This window comes from Ranitomeya imitator, chromosome 6, assembly GCF_032444005.1.
Source record: "Ranitomeya imitator isolate aRanImi1 chromosome 6, aRanImi1.pri, whole genome shotgun sequence".
Taxonomy (NCBI): domain Eukaryota; kingdom Metazoa; phylum Chordata; class Amphibia; order Anura; family Dendrobatidae; genus Ranitomeya; species Ranitomeya imitator.
In genome coordinates this window covers 244,803,720-244,822,002 of record NC_091287.1, presented here as the reverse complement: position 1 = coordinate 244,822,002, position 18,283 = coordinate 244,803,720, and the positions used below count along the sequence as shown (strand labels likewise).

The 18,283-nt window shown below is 41.4% G+C and overlaps 2 protein-coding genes across 4 annotated transcripts in view; one reads left to right on the top strand and one right to left on the bottom strand.

Annotated features, from left to right (window-relative positions):
- The window catches only part of LOC138642411 (uncharacterized), a 114,861-nt gene that overhangs the window by 27,611 nt on the left and 68,967 nt on the right, over positions 1-18,283 (bottom strand). For 2 of the 3 annotated variants that reach the window (XM_069730549.1, XM_069730548.1), the window contains one exon: positions 13,916-13,969. The exons of the other annotated variant lie outside the window; for it this stretch is intronic. In XM_069730549.1, the coding sequence (XP_069586650.1) occupies positions 13,916-13,969 (54 nt within the window). The remainder of the gene's footprint in view (positions 1-13,915; positions 13,970-18,283) is intronic. 3 annotated transcript variants of the gene reach the window in all.
- LOC138641359 (piggyBac transposable element-derived protein 4-like) lies at positions 6,246-8,341 on the top strand. The gene is made up of 2 exons (XM_069728913.1): positions 6,246-6,345; positions 6,423-8,341. Exons 1-2 carry the CDS (start codon positions 6,287-6,289, stop codon positions 8,239-8,241), a joined length of 1,878 nt encoding a protein of 625 aa, XP_069585014.1. The 5' UTR covers positions 6,246-6,286; the 3' UTR covers positions 8,242-8,341.

The window sequence follows — 18,283 nt, the reverse complement described above, 5'->3', positions numbered from 1 at the left end:
TAGTTGAGGTCTACCTATGATGTAAATTACAGACGCCTCTCATCTTTTTAAGTGGTGGAACTTGCACTATTGCTGACTGACTAAATACTTTTTTGCCCCACTGTATATGAAACTGAAATGGCTATTGCAAAAAAAACAATTTTTATAAAACATTAAGATAAGGGGTGCCCAAACTTTTTCATATAACTGTATACTGCTACATTTAAATTTCTATCCTTTCATCAGGAATATGGGAATTGCTAAAAAAACTAAATATGGTATTTACCATATTTTTCGGACTAGAAGACACACCGAACCATAAGACGCACCAAGGTTTTAGAGGAGGAAATTAGTAAAAAAAATAAGAAAAAAAATGTGGTCAATTCTGCACTTAATATCCCCTGGTATATATGGCCCCCTCATCTCTATCCTGGTACACATGGCCCCCTCATCCCTATCCATGCATGTATGTCCTCATCCCTATCCTGGCATGCATTGCTCCTCATCCCTATCCTGGTATACATGGCCCCCTCATCCCTATCCTGGTCTGCATGGCCCCTTCATCCCTATCCTGGTATGCATGACCCCTCTCAAACCCATCCTGGTGTGCATGGCCCCCTCATCCCTATCCTGGCATGCATCCTCCCCCTATCCTGGCATGCATGGCCCCCTCATCCCCATCCTGGTGTGCATGGGCCCCCTTCATCCTTATCCTGGTGTAGTGCCAAGATATCAATGGGCAGCACGGTGGCGCAGTGGTTAGCACAGCAGCCTTGCAGCGCTGGGGTCCTGGGTTCTAATCCCACCCAGGACAACATCTGCAAAGAGTTTGTATGTTCTCTCCGTGTTTGCGTGGGTTTCCTCCGGGTACTCCGGTTTCCTCCCACATTCCAAAGGCATACTAATAGGGAATTTAGATTGTGAGCCCCAACAGGGACAGTGATGATAATGTGTGCAAAACTGTAAAGCGCTGCGGAATATGTTAGCGCTATATAAAAATAAAGATTATTATTTATTAATGACCATCGGAAGCCCATATTGGTACTACCAGTAGAGCCTTAAAAGATATATTATTAGATTACCGAAAGCTATTTTACAGAATAGAGCAACTATAGATTATTTGTTATTAACCCCTTTCTGACATTAGACGTACTATCCCGTCGAGGTGGGGTGGGCCCGTAGGACCACCGACGGGATAGTAAGTCATATGCGATCGGCAGCGCTCACGGGGGGAGCGCGGCCGGGTGTCAGCTGCCTATCGCAGGTGACATCCGGCACTATGTGCCAGGAGCGGTCACGGACCACCCCCGCGGCACATTAACCCCCGGCACACCGCGATCAAACATGATCGCGATGTGCCGGTGGTGCAGGGAAGCATCACGCAGGGAGGGGGCTCCCTGCGGGCTTCCGAGACCCCCGCAGCAACGCGCTGTGATCGCGTTGCTGCGAGGGTCTCCCTACCTACCTCCCTGTAGCAGGCCCGGATCCAAGATGGCCGCGGCATCCGGGTCCTGGAGGGAGGGAGGTGGCTTACTAAGTGCCTGCTCAGAGCAGGCGCTTGGTAAGCCTGCAGCACTGCAAGTCAAATCGGTGATCTGACAGAGTGCTATGCAAACTGTCAGATCATCGATCTGTGATGTCCCCCCTGGGACAAAGTAAAAAAATTTTTTTCCAAATGTGTGAAAAAAAAAAAACCCTAAATAATGGGAAAAAAAATTATTATTCCCATAAATAAATTTCTTTAAATAAAAAAAAAAACAATAAAAGTACACATATTTAGTATCGCCGCGTCCATAACGACCCGACCTATAAAACTGGCCCACTTCAGTAAACACCGTAAGGGAAAAAAAAAAAAAAAAAACGAGGCAAAAACACCACTTTATTATCACACCCCCGAACTAAAAGTGGAATAACACACGATCAAAAAGACGGATATAAATATCCATGGTACCGCTGAAAACGTCATCTTGTCCCGCAAAAAACGAGCCGCCATACAGCATCATCAGCAAAAAAATAAAGTTATAGTCCTGAGAATAAAGCAATGCAAAAATAATTATTTTTTCTAGAAAATAGTTTTTATCGTATAGAAGCGCCAAAACATAAAAAAATTATATAAATGAGGTATCTCTGTAATCGTACTGACCTGAAGAATAAAACTGCTTTATCAATTTTACCAAACGCGGAACGGTATAAACGCCTTCCCCAAAAGAAATTCATGAATAGCTGGTTTTTGGTCATTCTGCCTCACAAAAATCAGAATAAAAAGCGATCAAAAAACGTCACGTGCCCGAAAATGTTACCAATAAAAACGTAAGCTCGTCCCGCAAAAAACAAGACCTCACATGACTCTGGACCAAAATATGGAAAAATTATAGCTCTCAAAATGTGGTAACGCAAAAAATATTTTTTGCAATAAAAAGTGTCTTTCAGTGTGTGACGGCTGCCAATCATAAAAATCCGCTAAAAAACCCGCTATAAAAGTAAATCAAACCCCCCTTCATCACCCCCTTAGTTAGGGAAAAAATAAAAAAATGTATTTATTTCCATTTTCCCATTAGGGTTAGGGCTAGGGTTAGGGTTAAGGCTACAGTTAGGGTTGGGGCTAAAGTTAGGGTTAAAGTTACGGTTAGGGTTTAGATTACATTTAAGGTTGGGATTAGTGTTAGGGGTGTGTCAGGGTTAGAGGTGTGTTTAGGGTTACTGTTGGGATTAGGGTTAGGGGTGTGTTTGGATTAGGGTGTCAGTTATAATTTGGGGGGTTTCCACTGTTTAGGCACATCAGGGGCTCTCCAAACGTGACATGGCGTCCGATCTCAATTCCAGCCAATTCTGCGTTGAAAAAGTAAAACAGTGCTCCTTCCCTTCCAAGCTCTCCCGTGTGCCCAAACAGGGGTTTACCCCAACATATGGGGTATCAGCATACTCAGGACAAATAGGACAACAACTTTTGCGGTCCAATTTCTCCTGTTACCCTTGGGAAAATACAAAACTGGGGGCTAAAAAATAATTTGTGGGAAAAAAAAAAAGATTTTTTATTTTCACGGCTCTGCGTTATAAACTGTAGTGAAACTTGGGGGTTCAAAGCTCTCACAACACATCTAAATGAGTTCCTTAGGGGGTCTAATTTCCAAAATGGTGTCACTTGTGGGGGGTTTCTACTGTTTAGGTACATTAGGGGCTCTGCAAACGCAATGTGACGCTTGCAGACCATTCCATCTAAGTCTGCATTCCAAATGGCACTCCTTCCCTTCTGAGCCCTCCCATGCGTCCAAACGGTGGTTCCCCCCCACATATGGGGTATCAGCGCACTCAGGACAAATTGGACCACAACTTTTGGGGTCCAATTTCTCTTGTTACCCTCAGCAAAATACAAAACTGGGGGCTAAAAAATAATTTATGTGGGAAAATTTTTTTGTTTATTTTTACGGCTCTGCATTATAAACTTCTGTGAAGCCCTTGGTGGGTCAAAGCGCTCACCACACATCCAGATAAGTTCCTTAGGGGGTCTACTTTCCAAAATGGTGTCACTTGTGGGGGGTTTCAATGTTTAGGCACATCAGTGGCTCTCCAAACGCAACATGGCGTCACATCTCAATTCCTGTCAATTTTGCATTGAAAAGTCAAACGGCGCTCCTTCCCTTCCGAGCTCTCCCATGCGCCCAAACAGTGGTTTACCCCCACATGTGGTGTATCAGCGTACTCAGGACAAATTGTACAACAACTTTTGGGGTCCAATTTCTTCTCTTACCCTTGGGAAAATAAAAAATTGGGGGCGAAAAGATAATTTTTGTGAAAAAATATGATTTTTTATTTTTATGGTTCTGCATTATAAACTTCTGTGAAGCACTTGGTGGGTCAAAGTGCTCACCACACCTCTAGATAAGTTCCTTAGGGGGTCTACTTTCCAAAATGGTGTCACTTGTGGGGGGTTTCAATGTTTAGACACATCAGGGGCTCTTCAAACGCAACATGGTGTCCCATCTTGATTCCAGTCAATTTTGCATTGAAAAGTCAAATGGCGCTCCTTCGCTTCCGAGCTCTGTCATGCGCCCAAACAGTGGTTTACCCCCACATATGGGGTATCGTGTACTACGGACAAATTGTACAACAACTTTTGGGGTCCATTTTCTCCTGTTACCCTTGGTAAAATTAAACAAATTGGAGCTTAAGTAAATTTTTTGTGAAAAAAAGGTAAATGTTCATTTTTATTTAAACATTCCAAAAATTCCTGTGAAGCACCAGAAGGGTTAATAAACTTCTTGAATGTGGTTTTGAGCACCTTGAGGGGTGCAGTTTTTAGAATGGTGTCACACTTGGGTATTTTCTATCATATAGACCCCTCAAAATGACTTCAAATGAGATGTGGTCCCTAAAAAAAAATGGTGTTGTAAAAATGAGAAATTGCTGGTCAACTTTTAACCCTTATAACTCCCTAACAAAAAAAAATTTTGGTTCCAAAATTGCGCTGATGTAAAGAAGACGTGGGAAATGTTACTTATTAAGTATTTTGTGTGACATATCTCTGTGATTTAATTGCATAAAAGTTCAAAGTTGGAAAATTGCAAAATTTTCGCCAAATTTCCGTTTTTTTTCACAAATAAACGCAGGTAATATCAAAGAAATTTTACCACTATCATGAAGTACAATATGTCACGAGAAAACAATGTCAGAATCACTGGGATCCGTTGAAGCGTTCCAGAGTTATAACCTCATAAAGGGACAGTGGTCAGAATTGTAAAAACTGGCCCGGTCATTAACGTGCAAACCACCCTTGGGGGTAAAGGGGTTAATTATCATAGATGTCAAGAGTTTGAAGGTATGTGTTATGTCAGATCATAGCCAGGATTTAGGCTTTGTGCCCACGTTGCATTTTTTATGCGTTTCTGCCACTTTTTTTGCACAGGAGAAACGCTTAAAAAAAACGCATTCCCATGCAATCCTATGGGATTCCGCAGTTGCTGTGCCCATTCTGCGGATTTTCCCGCTGCGGAATCGCATAGCGGTTAAATCCGCAGCATGTTCATTATTTCTGCAGAATCGCGGCGATTCCGCCGCCATAGGATTGCATTGAAATGCTCAATTTACGCATGTGGCTATGCCCACCATGCGTAAAGTGAGTGCTTCATGTGCGGATGGTACCCAGGTTATCCTGATGCTAAAATGCTATGTATGGGAGATTTTAGCATGATTCTTAATGTACATTTGGATAGAATAAACACCTCAAATAACACACCCATCAATAACTATAATACAACCCTGCACACATTTAGCTCAGAGGTGGGCTGGATTGACTTATGGAGACAGCAGCACCAACTTAAAGTTCTCCTGTTACACAGGATGTCTATCTAGAATAGATCATGCATTTGGAAATGTTATTGTATTTACTGATTTGAGCAAAACTGAATATCTTCCAAGAGCAATATCGGACCATGCCACATTTGAGGTACACCTCCAGTTAGCAGGTCCTAATAAATCCATAAATTATAGATAAATCATGGATAAATTAGTAGTATGTGATACATTTATAGTCTATTTGAGGGGTTGTGTCAGATCCACAATGTCATATTTAAAAAGGAATCCGCTGTTGGGCAGAAGAAACTTGATGAAGAGCGTAAATTGTTAGAATCGGAGTATATTAAAGGGAACCTGTCATCCCGTTTTTTCAGATTGAGATAAAAATACTGTTAAATAGGGCCTGCGCTGTGCGTTACAATAGTGTATGTAGTGTACCCCGATTCCACCCTTAACCCTTGTCAGGCTGCATAATTTTACAACCTTAACAGGCTGCATAGGTACAATTGTACCTTCACATATACCTCCACTGTGGGAAGACTTTACTTGGTTTCAGAAACTAAAGTTCATTCAGCTACAAATGTTATGCTGATATCTATTGTTCAGTGTTGTTACTGGTCACTTATGTTGCTGTCAATTAAGTTAATTCAAACTGGGAGTGGCTTCTACTTGTCTTCCTGCCTCCCTCCTCTCATTAGCCATTTTGCTGTTCATCTCATTGCTGTGAGCACACATTTCTAGGCTTGTGAAGTCTTCAATTTCTTGGAAACGAAGGTAGGAAAGTCTCACAGCATCTAACAGCCAGTTATACCTTTATTCTCATTATGTGGGGACAGAACAGTCAAATTGTCTTTCAGCCTGGACTTGGCTTACATATATTTTGTATGAAACTTATCACTATAGGTATAATTTTTATACGAAAAATGGATAATAATTAGTATCTACATATTGTTTTACGATGTTTTATTTATATTCAGCACAAAATACGAAGCCAAAATTCATCTAGCAAGTCATCATGAGTGATAGTAATGCTGGATCTAGTTTCCGCCATAATCCAAGAAAACGTGTTTGCAGGTTAGTATAATTTTGTGAAAAGCCAATAATGTAGTATTTCGGAAAATTATTTATTTTACATTTTTTCATATTTACAGATTTACGTCTGACGAAATAATGCGAATGCTAGAAGAATCTGATTCTGAGCATGAGGATGAACCATATGTTCCATCTGATGATGAAAACTATGTACCACAAGTGGATGTTACTGAAGAAGATTCAGACATTGAACAAGAAATGGTCATAGAGCATGAAAATGAATACGAATCAGACGAAAGTGTTGAGGATGATTCTGTGCCTCAAAGTGCAGGCGACATTTGGACTGCTAAGGATGAAACTCAATGGTGCAGTAATCCACTGCCAAATGCACAAACAAAATCTCGTAATGTCCTACGACAAAGAGGTGGCCCTGCAGCAATCAGCAACCTATATACAGCAAAAGAGCTATTCAAGTCCATCATGACTCCCGAGATGTGTGACATCATATTACGGGAAACGAATCGAAAGGCCAAGAGAGTTTGTGATGCTTACAACAACGAACTGGTACAACGTTTTCCTGATTCTTCCAAACGGCCACCACAAAAAACATTCAAGCAATTTACTGAAACTGAACTTCATGCATTTTTGGGCATACTGATTGCTGCTGGTGTGCACAGAGCCAACAAAGAGAATCTGGAGGAAATGTGGAATGTTGCTGCTCTGCCTCTTATACGTGCAGCCATGTCTCGTGACCGCTTCAAGATGATACTCAGATTTATCAGGTTTGACAACGAAAATACACGTGCAGAACGTGTGCAAACAGATAAAGCTGCACCAATACGGGACATCTGGACAATGCTGAACAGTAATCTGGAGAGAGCCTACAAGCCATATCATTGTATCACCGTCGACGAGCAATTATTTCCATTTAGAGGTCATACTAAATTTACCCAGTATATACCTTCAAAACCAGCTAAATATGGCATAAAGATTTTCTGGGCTTGTGACTCATCAAATGCCTACCCTTTACAAGGTCAGCTCTACACTGGGAAACCAACTGATGGTCCTCGACAAGTAAACATTGGAGAACGAACAGTATTGGACCTAGTGAGCTCGTATAAAGGCTCTGGAAGAAATGTCACCACCGATAACTTCTTTACAACCATGGAACTAGCTAAGGTATTGAACTCCTGGAACATGACACTAGTTGGTACAGTGAGAAAAAACAAAAGGTTCCTACCTAACAACATGCAGCCTGCCAAAGAAAGGCCTGTATACTCGACAAATTTTGCCTACAATCATGATGCAACAGTCTGTTCATATGTACCAAAGAAGAACAAATCAGTCGTGCTTCTATCATCTATGCACATGACGGGAGAAGTTGAAGAGACACTAGCAGCCAAGCCAGAGATAATAAAATACTACAACATAACAAAAGGTGGCGTTGATGTTATGGATAAAATGTTGGGAGAGTACACTGTGAAACGACGAACATCACGTTGGACTTTGGCATTTTTCTACAATATGATTGATGTCAGTGGGTTAGCATCCTACATCATCTACAGAGAACACAATCCAAGCTTCAGGGCAAAGGATCAACGAAGAAAGTTCCTGAAAGATCTCGCAAATCAGCTGTGTATGATTGCAATTGAAGATCGTAGTACAAACAAAATGATAATGAGAAACCATTTTCTTCGAGGTGCAGTAGAAATGGTGCTTGGACGATGCATTGTGGTAGCATCGCAGCCAGCAGCTGGCCCCAAAATACCTCATGGTAGTCGTGGACCCTCCCCTGTTGTTGGTAGTTGCTATGTCTGCAGAGACCTGAGGCGAAAACAACGCAAGACTAGAAAGTCTTGTGTGGTTTGTGTGAAACCCATTTGCGATGAACACTCTGTAGCAAAGCCAACATGCATTACTTGCAAAGAAAATCAATAAAAAAAAGTTTCTTACATTTTCTTTTATAATGTAAATGAACAGTTTTTTACTTGTTTATAATAGTTAAATAGCATTATCATTAAAAAAAAATTTATGCTTTTTCCCTTGCATTATCTTCATTCAAAATATATGAGGTACATTTGTACCTATGCAGCTTGTTATGGATGCAAAAAGATCTCGACCCCTTATCTCGGAAGCGGGTGGAGATATTTTATTGAAATTTGGCCAATATATTCTGGACCAAAAATGTAGAGATGTCACGAAATTTCAGCCCTCTACGTCTTTTCAAAAAAAAGTTATTGCAATTTTAAAACGGAATAGTTACAATTGTACCTATTCAGCCGGATAAGGGTTAAGCTGCCGAAATACATTGCCAAAGTCGCCGTTTTCGCCTATCAATCAGGCTGGTCAGGTCAGGTCAGGTGGGCGTGGTGGCATCGCTGTTTCTTCCCCAGCTTTCCGTTGGTGGCGTAGTGGTGTGCGCATGTCCAAGTGCCGAATCCACTACACGCAGGTGAAGTAAAAGCGCGCGATCTGCGCTATTACCCTTGTCATCGGTGGGGGCGGCCATCTTCCTGAGGCCGCGCGTGCGCAGATGGAGTACTCTGCTGCACGGGGCTGCAGGAAAATGGCCGCGGGATGCCGCGCGTGCGCAGATGGAGATCGCGGCGGCCATTTTCCTGAAGCCGAGATGCAAACTCGGCTTTGGGAAAATGGCCGCCGCGATCTCCATCTGCGCACGCGCGGCATCCCGCGGCCATTTTCCTGAAGCCCCGTGCAGCAGAGCACTCCATCTGCGCACGCGCGGCCTCAGGAAGATGGCCGCCCCCACCGATGACAAGGGTAATAGCGCAGATCGCGCGCTTTTACTTCACCTGCGCGCAGTGGATTTGGCACTTGGACATGCGCACACCACTACGCCACCAAAGGAAAGCTGGGGAAGAAACAGCGATGTCACCACACCCACCTGACCAGCCTGATTGACAGGCGAAAACGGCGACTTTGGTAATGTATTTCGGCAGCTTAGGGGTGGAATCAGGGTACACTACATACACTATTGTAACGCACAGCGCAGGCCCTATTTAACAGTATTTTTATCTCAATCTGAAAAAACGGGGTGACAGGTTCCCTTTAATAATCCTTCAGACGTCCAATTGCATAGTTGGCTTGGAAAGAAAGGGATTCTCGACTCACCTACAGGAAAAGGCAAAGAGAAAGCTTTGTTTTTCCAAACAGACATATTTCGATTGAAGTAACCAGTCCAGTAAATTTCTGTAATGCGTAGTTCAACAGAACCAAAATTTTCCCATCTATATTGTGTATTACAACAAAAGATGGTACCCCTTTGCTTAAATTGGAATAAATTGCACATAGATTTGATGAATATTTTAAAAATCTTTATAGTTCCCAACTGAATCATACATCAGAGAAAATTGATGAATATTTAGGACACATTGAATTCCCCAAACTTTCTAGCGAGAATCAGCTACTTCTGGTTAGATATTAGTCTAGACGAAATTAGTGACACTATAATGTCTCTCTCTAATGGAAAGCCACCAGGACCAGAAGGCATACCTGTAGAATTACGGTATATAAAAAAATATATTAACCAAATCCTCAATCCTTTTACAATGCCACCATAGTGGTGATCTCCAAGCCAATAAACTAGTTAAGGAATGTAACTCCCTATATCTCTTTTAAACACCGATTGTGCACACATAAGAAATGTGGTGCAGAATTTTATGCACAAAATCCGCATCTCCTGGCAGAATGCGCAGCTGCGAATTTGCCGCGGTTTTTATGCAGATTTTGTGCTGATTTGCCGCAGAATTGATGCAGTTTTTGTCACTGCGGATTTCTATCATGGAGGGGTGCAGAAACGCTGCAGATCCGCACAAAAGAAGTGATATGCACTTTTAAATCCGCAGCAATTCCGCACTGATTTTTCCGCACCATGTGCACAGATTTTTTTTGTTTTACATTGATTTACATTGTACTGTAAATCAGTGCGGATCTGCAGCGGAAATATCCGCTGCGGATCCGCAGCAAATCCGCATCGTGTGTACGTAGCCTAAAAACAGTCATTTTAAATATCATCCATGAGGACCAATCTCGTTTTATGCCAGTGAGGTCGACCTCATCCAATATAAGTGTTCAAATTCTAACACAAATAGGCCATAAATATGGAAAACAATGGGAAATTGCATCTTTACATACAGTGAAAGGCTTTGATTCCATGGAACAGAAATTCCAGCATCATGTACTGCCTACATTTGGATTTAATGATAAATTTTGCACTCAAAGAACATACACACGTGGTCAAAATTGTTGGTATCTCTCGTTTAATGACAGAAAAACCCACAATGCTCACAAAAATAACTTGAAACTGACAAAAGTAGTAATAAATAAAAAAAATCTATGAAAATTAACAAGTGAAAGTCAGACATTGCTTTTCAACCATGCTTCCACAGAATAAAAAAAAATAAAAAAACTCATGAAATAGGCCTGGACAGAAATGATGGTACCCTTAACTTAATATTTTGTTGTACAACCATTGAGGCAATCACTGCAATCAAACGATTCCTGTAACTGTCAATGAGACTTCTGTACCTCTCGACAGGTATTTTGGTCCTATCTTCCAAGAACAAGCTGCTTCAGTTGTCTCGTTTTTGAAGGTTGACTTTTTCAGACGGCATGTTTCAGTTCTTTCCAAAGATGCTCAATAGGATTTAGGTCAGGGCTCATTGAAGGCCACTTCAGAATAGTCCAATGTTTTCCTCTTAGCCATTTTTGGGTGTTTTTAGCTGTGTGTTTTGGGTCATTATCCTGTTGCAAGACCCATGACCTGCGACTAAGACCAAGCTTTCTGACACATGGCAGCACATTTTTCTCTAGAATCCCTCGATAGTCTTGAGATTTCATTGTACCCTGCACAGATTCTAGACACCCTGTGCCAGATAAAGCAAAGCAGCCCCAGAACATAACAGAGCCTCCTCCATGTTTCACAGTAGGGACAGTGTTCTTTTATTGATAGGCTTCATTTTTCCATCTGTGAACATAGAGCTGATGTGCCTTGCCTAAAAGGTTCCATTTTTGTCTCATATGTCAATAGGAAATTCTCCCAGAAGCTTTGTGGCTTGTCAACATGTAGTTTGGTAAATTCTAGCCTGGCTTTTTTATGATTTTTTTTTTCAACAATGGTGTCCTCCTTGGTCATCTCCCATGAAGTCCACTTTGGCTCATACAATGACGGATGGTGCAATCTGACAGTGAGCTTGAAGTTCAACTTTAACCTGTTTAGAAGTTTTTTCTGGGTTACCATTCGTATTATCAGTCTTAATTTTTTCATCAATTTTCCTCCGGTGGTCACGTCCAGGGAGGTTGGCTACAGTTTTATGGATCTTAAACTTCTGAATAATATGTGCAACTGTAGTCACAGGAACATCAAGCTGCTTGGAGATGGTCTTATAACTTTTACCTTTAACATATTTGTCTATAATTTTCTTTCTAATCTCCTAAGACAACTCTTTCCTTCGCTTCCTCTGGTCCATGTTGAGTTTGATACACACCTTGTCACCAAACAGCAGAGTAAGTATCTGTAGCCAATATATACAGGTCCACTCACTGATTCTAAGATTGTAGACACCTGTGATGCTAGTTAGTGGACACACCTTGATTTAACATGTCCCTTTTGTCACATTATTTTCAAGGGTACCATCATTTCTGTCCAGGCCTATTTCATGAGTTTTATTTATTTTTTTTAAATTGTGGAAGCATGGTTGAAAAGCAATGTCTGACTTTCATTTGTTCATTTTCCTAGATGTTTTATTTATTACTTTTGTCACATTGAAGTTATTTCTGTAACCATTGTGGGTAATTTTGTCATTAAACAAGGGGTACCAACAATTTTGACCACGTGTGTACCTGAACCTATGGCCTATGGACTACATGTAGTAGACAAATTTAAGTATCTTGGCATAATTACCAACAAAAGCCCAATCATAGATTCAAAAGATAATAATACCCCTAACTGATATGCTGAAGAGGAAGTTTGAAAATTGGTCCAAGCTTCTCTTTCTGTAACAGGAAGGATCAATCTTCTCAAAATGATAATTCTGCCAAAGTGTCTCTATATATTTGAGCATTCCTCAATTAGGATTCCCAAGATATTCTTTAAGAGATTACATAGTATGATGGTGACATTCATGGGGTTCATTAAAGCCCAAACTCAGAATTGGAATTCTGCAGTGACCTAGGTGGTCATGCGGCACCCGACTTATTTTTACGCTATTTAACTGGTCGTTATTTAGCGTTATTTAAAGAGTTGGTTTAGTGGTGATAAGCTGATTAATGCAGAAGCTCATATTTTGCAGTTATTGAATAAAAAGTCTGTTTTGAAAATTTCTGTGTAATCCTTACATATAATTGTAATGTACTTGTTCCAATTTATATGTTAATATATTGGTCTTTGATGTGATGTCATTTTCCTGATGTAAATATATATAAGCTTTGAATTGTATTCAAACTGCATTATTGAAAAAAGTCCAGAATGGGCTGAAAAGTCTTTGGATTTGTATTGATTGCATTAAAACAGCTTTTTTTTCAACACATGAGTGCTGGGACTCTTGGTCTTTTTACTTATACTACCTCCATGAGCACCATGCCAAAATACGGAGTGCCGACCGTTTTGCTCTTTCCCTCAGCCGTGGGATAATCCCAAGTTTCCACAACTTAAAATATTAAAAGATCCAGTATTCTGGAAAAATTATGGCATAACAACACTTGATAAAGTTTTCAAAAATGAAACTTTATTATCATTCGATCAAATTCATACAAAATATGATGTTCCTCACAGGGACTTTTATAGGTATTTGCAAATGAGACATTCTATGATGCGCCAATTCCCACATACTAGGATACACATCAAGATATCCGCTAATAGGTGTACTTACTACCCAGGGCCCCACAGGGGTGATATCAACAATTTACACCTTTATACTGAATTTCAAAATCACATCTACTCAACTACCTTTGGAGAACAATTGATACGCTCAATGTCAGAAGATCAATGGAGTCATGCAGAGGGGCAGGACTTGCTAAAGGGGCTTTCTGAAATATTAGAAACATGTGCCCATAGCCAGCAGTAGTAAAAGACATCGACAACATATTGAGTCTTGTCACATGACTTCGGATAAAAGCTAAAACCAAAATCTCAATCTGCAGATACTAATTTTCGGGGTACTACCCCTTGTCAGTGCAAAGAATGAGGACGGATTTGGCGGAGTGAGAGGCTACTGACCGATTTCCAAACATGTGCCAAGGCTCGTTAGTGAGTTGATATTGATTTTTATTACTGCTACTTCCTATAGGTGGAAGTAGAGTTCTACTCCTCTTCCTCTCTGAAGAGACAATTGGCATATTTCCCGAAGGAGCATTGTGGCTTAAAATTCTCCTCACCTCGGCATGTTAGGCTTGACGAGTCGCTCTCTGCAAGGAGGCACTTTACCCCTTGGATCCCTTTAAAAGCAATGAACATCCAAAATAGCTGTAGAATCGTGCAAGCACTTTTAATGTCTTTACTAGAGCAGTCTGTCATAAGGTCGGAAATCATAGATACCAAATAGTTTTTGAACAAGTGGGATTGTTCACATACAGACTTAAAAGAAAAGCTTACCAAGTACTCCATGAAATCATCAATAGTTTTAAAGCCCTCGAGGTGGTTCAATTTCTGAAAAAAGGTAAAACAATTATAGGTTGTAAAATCAAACTCGCAATTTATGTTAATAGGGGGACTTCTAAGATCCCTGTGGGAGACTATAATTGTGGTAATTCCTAAAGAAGGGAAGGAGACGGAACTCCAGGACTCGTATAAACCAATATCATTACGGAGATCAGAAGATAAGATTTTGGTGAAACAACAAGGCCGACTATAGTTATCACCTCAATTATTCACCCTGACCAGGTCGGTTCATGCCATCAAAATCCACAGCTATTAATCTGCGTAGGGTATTTCTAAATTTACAGGCGGCACAAGCTGACCCTATTAATAAGTCCATTATACTCACTCATGTAGAAGCCTTTTCCTTCCTGGTTCCGCCAGTCAGCTGAGTCATCCCCCTGCTGTCTGGCACTATGTTCTGCATGGGGTTACCACCACTCTCTGCTACACAGGAAAACTCTAGTCGGGGAGTGAGCAGCTCCTCCAGAATCAGGAGAGAGATGCTCAGACTAAGTTTGATACCCAGGACACCATGCAGAACGCTGACAGGGAGTAGATTACAAACTATCAGCATTCTCCAGCCTAGATAAACACACAAATTATACAGAAAGCCAAGACAACCCCTTTAAGTATCTGGAGATTTACATTTCCAGACAGTTGCCGAATTATATCCCTCTCAATCTTGGTCCTCTGGTAATCAAGATCAGAGGTAAAGTGAGTGCTTGGAGAATTATTGGCTTTCCAGTTTCAGCGTTTTAGAGGGTTGGTTCTTTTAAGGGACTCAGGAGGTAGGGTCAACCTACCTAACTTTACAGACTAAATCCACTAAAGGAATTCTCACTCTACTATACAACTTCTCGATGTTAAAAATACTAGTGGACCCAATAACACTAGGCCGAGCTAAATGGGAGATTGATGTAGATAGTATTTCAAAGGAAGAATGGGAAGATGCACTAGAGTCAATTAAATCAGTTTCAAGTAACAGTGATGAGAAGGTCCCAATTGTTTCTCATTCATAGAGTTCACAGGACCCCAAAAATAATTTATAGAATGGGATTTAGTGCTGAAAACTGTTGTCCATGTTGCTGAGAGGAGAATGCGGACTTAAAGAGGTTGTCCGGTCCAAATCAATAACTCTGCAGTCACTCTGTGTGACTACAGACTTATTTCACCCAGTGTACGCTCTGTGTTCGGCAGGGATTCGCAGGTTTCTGAGCTGGGACCAGAGAATATCTATGATTTATAACATACTCCCGGCCAATGTGCGTGGCCTCACTTCCATACAATTGTATGCATAAAAGTGTATGGCGTGAGGCCACGCCCACTAGATGGTTCCTGACGGGAGTATGTGAAACACATACATATTCTCAGGTCCCAGCTCACAAACATGTGAATCAGCGCAGAGCACGCGCCGGGGGGTATTCATAAGTCTGCAGTCACACAGAGACTACAGACTTGTCATTCGAGATGGAGCAACCACTTTAAAGAGTACCGATCCTCAGTCTGTGATTGCAGTTTTTATTTAGGAAAACAGCGGACAGTCACTGACTGATGACCAGTGACATACAAGAGACCACTATGGGGACAACGAGCTGGGGGCCACGCTGCTGCTGCAGCATCGTGCTTTCAACTGTAATCGGTACCCTGGATACGGATATAGTTGAAAGCAATGATGGATGAGGGGACCACTCGCTTCATCCTCCATCATTCTTTTGTGTCTGAGTGCTGACATCTTAGCGCAGAGAGAACGATGACATCTCTACATTAAAACCACTGTGCCGAGCAGTGAAGAGCTTCAGATCACACACTTTCCGGCATCTATATGATTTCAAGTGGTGTCATTTTGTATATACTCTGTATCCTCCAAAGCTAGCACTACATCCATGTAGCTAGGTTTGTGTTTTTATGTACTGTGTCAACTATTGCCTCTTTGGGTATCGGCTCACGCATGGATTCCGAGAGTGGCCGTTTCCCTTATACATTTTTCCAAGTCAGTGCTACAATTCATGTAGCGATATTTGTATCCTTATGTTTTGTGTTAGTTATTGCCTTTTTGGGCATCGGCTCTCATATGGAATCCGAGTGTGGCCGTCCGCCTTATGGGTACTAGTGTGACACAGACACTGTTAAATTTTAACATCCATATATCTGCTTGTTGTATTGTTTTTTCTGTCTGTGGTCAGCGATTTCGTTGTTTATTTATGTGTATATATAGATACCATCTCCTACCCCCCACTGCACATTCCCAGCGTTGATATGGTGGCTTTGGTCACAATTTAGATGTGCGCCTCTCCTTCTGTCCTGTTGGGAGTCCGCTCTGTGACGTGTCCACTGTCCGGCTTCACAGGGCCCTGTGATAGTCTGGCGGGTGGCGCGTTGCGAGGCGGGCCCCCCCCCGGCATGGCTTTGGTGACCGCTGCCTTTATATTCTTTTAATATGATACGCTGCAATGTTGCGGTGGGGACGCTGTATTGCAGTCCCCATGGTTATGGAATTCTACTTCCGGTTTGCGTATAAGTACTTCCGGGACGGGATGGTATATAACCACACGCTAGGCATCTTCTCACCAAGCCCCCTGAAGAAGGTGTGCGACCGAAACGCGCGTCGGGGTGGGCACACAGACTCCGGGAAGGTCAGCACACTGCCCTCTACATAGAGGTAAGATCCGCTCTGTATATCTGCCGGCACATTAGCGTTGTGGCTTGGTTGCCTTATTATAAGCTGGGCCCTGGTTGTATTAACTTTCTAAGGTATTGATTCTCTGACACTATGTCTATCTATCTCCGCTAGAGATTGGCACCGCCACTTATACCAAGCTGGATGGTTATTTATGCTGTGGTCTGTTTCACCTCCTTTGTGAGCTGTTAGTATATATATTTATATGCAGGTGCTTTCCTTCCCTGACTCCGTGTGCCTGTGGTGGTTCATACACCGGTGAGGCATTTGTACACACCATGTGGTACTCTGTCCAATTTGTTCTGTTCTGTTTTGTCCATTTATATTGTTCTTAAATTTAATAAAGACTTCTTTATATATATTTCTCTATATGGACTTTGTGGTCTTTTTTTGGTTCTTGTGGACCATGTTCTGTTCTATGGTTATTAGCGACTAGTCCTTTTTTAGTCCTTCCCTTTTTGTGGGATCTATGAGTATACTTTCTGTACTATGTTGTGCTCTGTCGTGCTTTTGGCTAATTATGGAGAGCAGAGCAGTGGGTGAAAGTGGAAAGGGGAGTATTTTTTAAGTTAATTACAACATTGTAAGGGCCATTATAAATGTTTAGAGTGCTTTGGGGATGCACTATACTATATGTAAATAAAAGTGGGGCCCATTATACTGTGTGAAAAGCAATGTGGGGCCCATCATACTGTGTGGAAAGCAATGTGGGGCCCATTATACTGTATGGAATACAATGTGAGGCCCATTATACTGTATGGAATACAATGTGGGGCCCATTATACTATATGGAATACAATGTGGGGCCCATTATACTGTATGGAATACAATGTGGGGCCCATTATACTGTATAGAGGGCAATGTATAGGGCCCTTTGCACTATATGGAAATCTATGTGGGGCCCATTATACTATTTGGAAGGCCATTATGCTATTTGGAGGGATAAGTAAGGCTCATTATACTATTTGGAGGGCTATGTGGGGACCATTATACTAAATGGAGGGCTATGTGGGGGCCATTATAATATTTGGAGGGATATGAGGGGTCATTACACTGTTTGGAATATTATGTGAGGGCCAATAAAATATTTGGAGCGCTATGTCTATGTGGGGGTTATTATACTACATGGAGGGCTATGTTTAACTCCTTCCCACCGCAGCCTTTTCCATTTTTGCATTTCTGTTTTTCACTCCCCTTCTTCCCAGAGCCATAACTTTTTTATTTTTCCGTCAATATGGCAATGAGAGGCTTGTTTTTTGCAGGACAAGTTGTACATTTGAACGACACCATTGATTTTATTATGTCGTGTACTCGAAAAAAAAATTCCAAGTGTGGTGAAATTGCAAATAAAGTGCAATTGCACAACTTTTACAAAATTTTTTTTTTACCATGTTCACTAAATGCTAAAACTGACCATCCATTATGATTCTCCAGGTCATTACAGGTTTGTAGATACCAAACATGTATAGATTGTTTTTTATTTAAATAGTGAAAAAAAAGATGCCATTTTCCGAGACCCGTAGCGTCTCAACTTTTTGTGACCTGGGGCTGGGTGAGGGCTCATTTTTTGCTTGCCGAGCTGATGTTTTTAATTATACCATTTTGGTGTGGATAAGACATTTTGATTGCCTGTTATTGCATTTTAA